This window comes from Pinus tabuliformis, chromosome J, assembly GCF_031772625.1.
Source record: "Pinus tabuliformis cultivar Carrire ecotype Pingquan chromosome J, CPIR1, whole genome shotgun sequence".
Taxonomy (NCBI): Eukaryota; Viridiplantae; Streptophyta; class Pinopsida; order Pinales; family Pinaceae; genus Pinus; species Pinus tabuliformis.
Genome location: NC_142295.1, coordinates 1,325,890,424 through 1,325,895,302, shown reverse-complemented (window position 1 = coordinate 1,325,895,302; position 4,879 = coordinate 1,325,890,424). Strand labels below are relative to the sequence as shown.

At 44.1% G+C, this 4,879-nt stretch overlaps 1 protein-coding gene across 1 annotated transcript; it reads right to left on the bottom strand.

Annotated features, from left to right (window-relative positions):
* Positions 1-354: 354 nt before the first annotated feature.
* On the bottom strand, positions 355-3,803 carry LOC149232155 (uncharacterized). Its single transcript, XM_089381844.1, has 2 exons — positions 3,087-3,803; positions 355-2,700 (listed from the first exon to the last, which is right to left on the bottom strand). Exons 1-2 carry the CDS (start codon positions 3,801-3,803, stop codon positions 355-357), a joined length of 3,063 nt encoding a protein of 1,020 aa, XP_089237970.1.
* Positions 3,804-4,879: the final 1,076 nt, after the last annotated feature.

Below are 4,879 nucleotides of genomic sequence, written 5' to 3'. Positions count from 1 at the left end.
GAGGGTTGCCATGGTGATCCCTGAAAACTCCTCCATAACCTGCTTGTCCTGGGTTTCCTTTAGAGGCCCCATCGAAGTTGAGTTGGATCATGCCAGCCGGAGGTGAATTCCAAGAACTTGCTTCCTGTCTGTGCTTGTTGGGATTTCTGCTGTTGGTTGAATTATGGTTTATCCTCATTTGCCAGTTATCCCAAATAGCTTTTTCTTGAGGCAGAGTAGGAAGGTCTTCGGGATGCCAATCTTTGAGTGCAACAGTCTCCATTATGTTTTGATGAAAAATATTCCACAAATTTTCCAGCGGCATCGATTGATCTTTGAATATTCTTTGATTGCGCTCTTTCCATAGATTCCACATCAGTAAACCGGGAAGGAGTTGCCACAACGCATTAAGAAGAGGACTTTGAAAGGGGCTTGGCTTCCTTTGCTGATGGTTCCTTTGAGGTCGTTTTGCACTCTTCTTTCAATTTGACAGCGGAAAGCAATCTTCTCCCATAATTTCTTTCCCACTGGGCAATTCTGCATAAGATGAAGTGTTGTTTCTTCCTCTTGTCGGCACATGTGACATATGGATGGTCCCGAGAAACTTCTCTTTCTGAGATTATCCCACGTTAGGATCCTATTGTGACAGAGAAGCCATAGAAATGTGGAAACTTTCGGCCAGTTGGATTTATGCCATACTTTTTCCCATAAGCTGTCTTTGTGTATCTGCCCTTGTATAATTATATTGTAAGCCTCCTTGGTTGTGAAAATTCCTTTTTCTCCGTAGCCCCATCTTAAAATGTCCGGTTCTTCTGATACTCTTATCTGCCTCTTCTGTAACTCTGTTTCTAGTAGATGTTGGGTCTGTCCTGAGCTATTCGGTAGGAGCAGATGTATGTCTTTCCACTTCCGGTAATCCTGAGTGGCAGCGGGAGTCCAGCAATGATTAACTTTGGCCAGATGGTGTATCCCTCTCTCATCGGCTGGAAGTTCCTGGAGAATGTCTTTGATTTTTGGCATCTGCTGCCATGAATCTTCCCAGAATCGTGCTATGTTCCCATTTTTGATTTCCCAGAAGCAGTGTTCTTGAATGAGAGATCTGTGTTGTATGGCTGCGTTCCAGATTGCGGATCCCGAACTTGTCTCAGTCATACGCAATCTTTCCTCCATTGGATAGTTACTTGCATACTTGGCCGTCCAAAGGGAAGCCCATGGAGTACTAGGATGGGCCAGCCACCGCCACCAGATTTTAGCTCCCATCGCTTTGTTACTATGCTCAGGATCTCTAAGGCCTATGCCTCCTGCATACTTGGGAAGACACACTTTCTCCCATTTAAGTAGAGCCCATTTTCGATTCTGTCCTGAGCCTCCCCACAGAAATTTTCGTTGTAGATTCTTGATTTCTTTAAGGACCCATTTGGGGGCAGCTAGAATGGAGAAGAGATACAGAGGCATGGAGTGAAGAACAGCTTTTATGAGAACTATTCTGCTGGCCATATTCAGAGTTCGATTAGTCCATAGGAACAGACGTGCTTCTAATTTTTCTAATAGCTGCTTCCAGGAGGAATGCTTGAGAGCAGAGCTCATAAGCGGGGCACCTAAATATTTGGAAGGCAGGGAGGCAGAAGTGAAGCCCAGAATATGCTCAATGGCTCTTTGAGTGGAAGCAGGGGTATTGAAGAAAAAAATTTGTGATTTGACTCGATTGATGAGGGCACCAGAAGCGTCAGAGAAGGTGGATAGAATGGATTTTACAAGACGAGCCTCCTGAACCGAAGGATGAGCAAAGAGCATATTATCATCTACAAATTGCTGGTGGGTGTGGACCGGGGAATTGTGAAATGAGAGTCCTTTTAACCGCCTATTGAGCTTAGCAGCTGTGATGCTTCTACCCAAACCCTCAGCCATGATTACAAAAAGAAAGGGAGATAAGGGATCTCCCTGCCTAATGCCTCTAGAAGGTCGAAATGTGGCTGAAGGGGTGCCATTGATTAACACTGAGAAGAAAGCTGAGGATATTAAGCTGTAGATCCATCTAACCCAAGAGTGAGCAAAGCCAAAAGCAATAAGAATTTTTTGTATGTAGACCCAACTGAGGCTGTCAAATGCTTTGGAAAGATCTAGTTTAAGCAGCATACCTGGCTTTTTGGTCAGCTTTAGGGAGTGAATTAGTTCGTGCGTGAGAATAATACCATCCGTTATTTGGCTCCCTTTGACATAGCCCGATTGCTCAGGCGAGATGATGAGTGGAAGAAGCGGTTTAAGCCTGGTAGCAATGACCTTTGAAATAATTTTATATATCATGTTGCAAAGGGCTATGGGCCTGTATTTGTCAGGGGTGTTGGAATCTTCTCCTTTAGGCACTAGTGCAATGAAAGTAGCATTTAGTCCCGGGTACATCCACCTGAGCTCTCTGGATTCCTCCACCACCTGCCAAACTTCATTTTTTATCAGGTCCCAGAATCTGTGAAAGAAGTTTGCTGTGAAGTCGTCCGGTCCTGGCGCTTTTCCTTCTTTCATTTGATGCACGGCCTCTTCAACTTCCTGCGGATTGATGGGTTTGATCAGTAAACTGTTGTGCTCCTCCGTTATGACCTTGGGTATGTTCTGGAGAAGTTGATTGATGGCTGGAATTCTGTTGAAGTCGGGCTCTTGGTGGGCTTTTTTGAAATAGTTGATAAATTCCTTTTCAATGCCCTCATGCGTTTCAATCTTCTCTCCCTGCTCATTGGTAACATGAGTAATTGGTTTATCATTCTTCTTTGAACAGTGGTTTTATGAAAGAATTTTGTGTTTTTTTCTCCGCTTTTCAGCCATCGAATTCAGGATTTCTGCCTCCATAATGTTTCCTCCTGCTTGGCTCTTTCTAGAATTTTTGATTCTATCGCTTGTTCCTGTTTGGAGAGTTCCTCTGTTCGCCCCTCTTTGATAATGGATTGTTGTATTTTCTTCATTTCAGTGTTGAGCAAGGCTTGATCAGCAAAGATGTTACCAAATATCTTGTGGTTCCATTGTTTGATGGCCCTTTTTAGATATTTGAGTTTTTGTTGGAACCTGGCCATTCTTGTCCCCTCGGTCGGATTGAAATTTGTCCAGCATGATCTGACCAGCTTTTCAAATTCTGGATGGGAGAACCAAAATTCTTCAAAACGAAAAGGGTGTCTGATGTTGGCACCTGGCCTGTTCCATTGGAGCTCTATGGGCCAATGATCCGATCCGGAGAAAGGGAGAATGGAAGCTGTGAATTCTCCTCCAATATGAGTTGCATTGTCTGAGATTAGGAAACGATCAAGGCGCGATGCAATTTGTTGCGCTCCTACTCTCTTGTTTGTCCAGGTGAAGATACCGTTGCTTGTTGGGATGTCCATTAACCAGTTGCTGTTGATGAACTCCTTTAGAAGGCCGTCATCATTGTTTGAGTTGCTTCTGCCTCCTCTCTTTTCGTCCATGCTGGCTATCATATTGTAATCTCCTCCAGATATCCATAATGGAGATGGTCTGTCTCTATTGAGTTCTGACAATGTATTCAGCAGTTGGCTTTTTTGAGCTGTGTCCTGAGGGAAATAAACATTAGTTAGCAGTCCATGAGCATTCGTACCTGAGAGGTGGAATGTGGCTTGGATGAAATTTTTGTTAGCTTGAATATTGTTGAGATGGATGATCCGGGCATCCCAAAGTATTGCTAGGCCTCCCGAGGCACCTTGTGCATCCACCGCTGTGACTAGCCCTCCTGGCCAAGCCTTCGCAGCTATTCTTTCCAAAACTGTGGAGCTACACTTCGTCTCCTGCAAAAAGAGAATACTGGGTTTTTCTTGCTTCAGCATATTTTTTAAGATTCTTCCTTTCCTAGGGCCATTGAGCCCTCTAATATTCCAAGATATTAGCTTCATTGAGAAGGGTGGGGGTTTGCAGTGAAGTACTTAGTCAGTTTGGCATACCGCCCTGACTCCACCAATATTTCTCCTATCTTGATTGTTCTTTCTAGGGTTGTTTTCCTTCCCCTCTTCTTGCTGTCCTTGGTGATAAATTTGCCATCCCATGGGCTGCCGATCTGGACCCCTGGGGAGTATTTCTTCTGTGCTCTATTTAACACTTCTACTAGGTTGTCAACTTGCTGTTCCGGGATTTTTTCAAAGTTCTTTGTGCGACAAGCATGTTCCAGACCTAATATGTCCAGCTCCCCTATATCTAGGGGCTCCTGGTCTTCGTCCATGACTTGGGGCGATTGAAAAAAGTCCTCAGTTTCGATTGAGGCTTTTTCGCTTGGCTGAGAGTACTCCATATCCATTTGTTCAGTTTGCTTTGACATATTGTTGTTCTGCAATATCAGGTGCTCTTGACTTGTGATTTTCTGTCCTCCCTGCATTGATGTTTCCCCCGGTTGCTTTTGTTGGACTTCTTCGTCGTTCTCCTGTTCCTCGTCCGATCCCTTCTCATCGGTTTTGTTTAGAGCTTTGAATCTGTTGCTTGTTGTTGCCTTATTGCTAGGATTTGCTTTGGGGTTGTTCGTGGCTTTTTTGTTTCCTCTCCTTCTATTGACTACCTTTGTGAATCCATCAGGGGTGTGATTATTAGACTTATCCGGAAAGGAGGGTATCTTATTTAGAGGGCAGTCTCTATAGAGATGACCTATATCGTGACATTTCCTGCATCTAAATGGCACCTGTTCATAATCTATGACTTGAACCCATTCAGAGTCTTCATGAAAGAAGCTTACCGTGTCTGGCAATGGCTGTTTGAGATCCATGTATACACAAATCCGGGCATATGAAGTGTGCTTGCAGAGTTTTGTTTCCTCTGCTACCCTTACAAATTCACCAATAGCGTTTCCGATCTCCTGTAGAGATTTTTCCTCCCAATATTCCCATGGCAATGAGTAAAGCCTTATCCACACTGGCGC

What these genes read in the sequence shown, in the direction of transcription:
- LOC149232155 (XM_089381844.1), bottom strand. Translation starts at nt 3,803, where the DNA reads ATGCTGAAGCAAGAAAAACCCAGTATTCTCTTTTTGCAGGAGACGAAG. An exon ending in ATCCAGAATTTGAAAAGCTG is followed by an intron (nt 2,701 to 3,086) that starts GTCAGATCATGC and finishes ACCAATGAGCAG; the next exon opens with GGAGAGAAGATTGAAACGCA.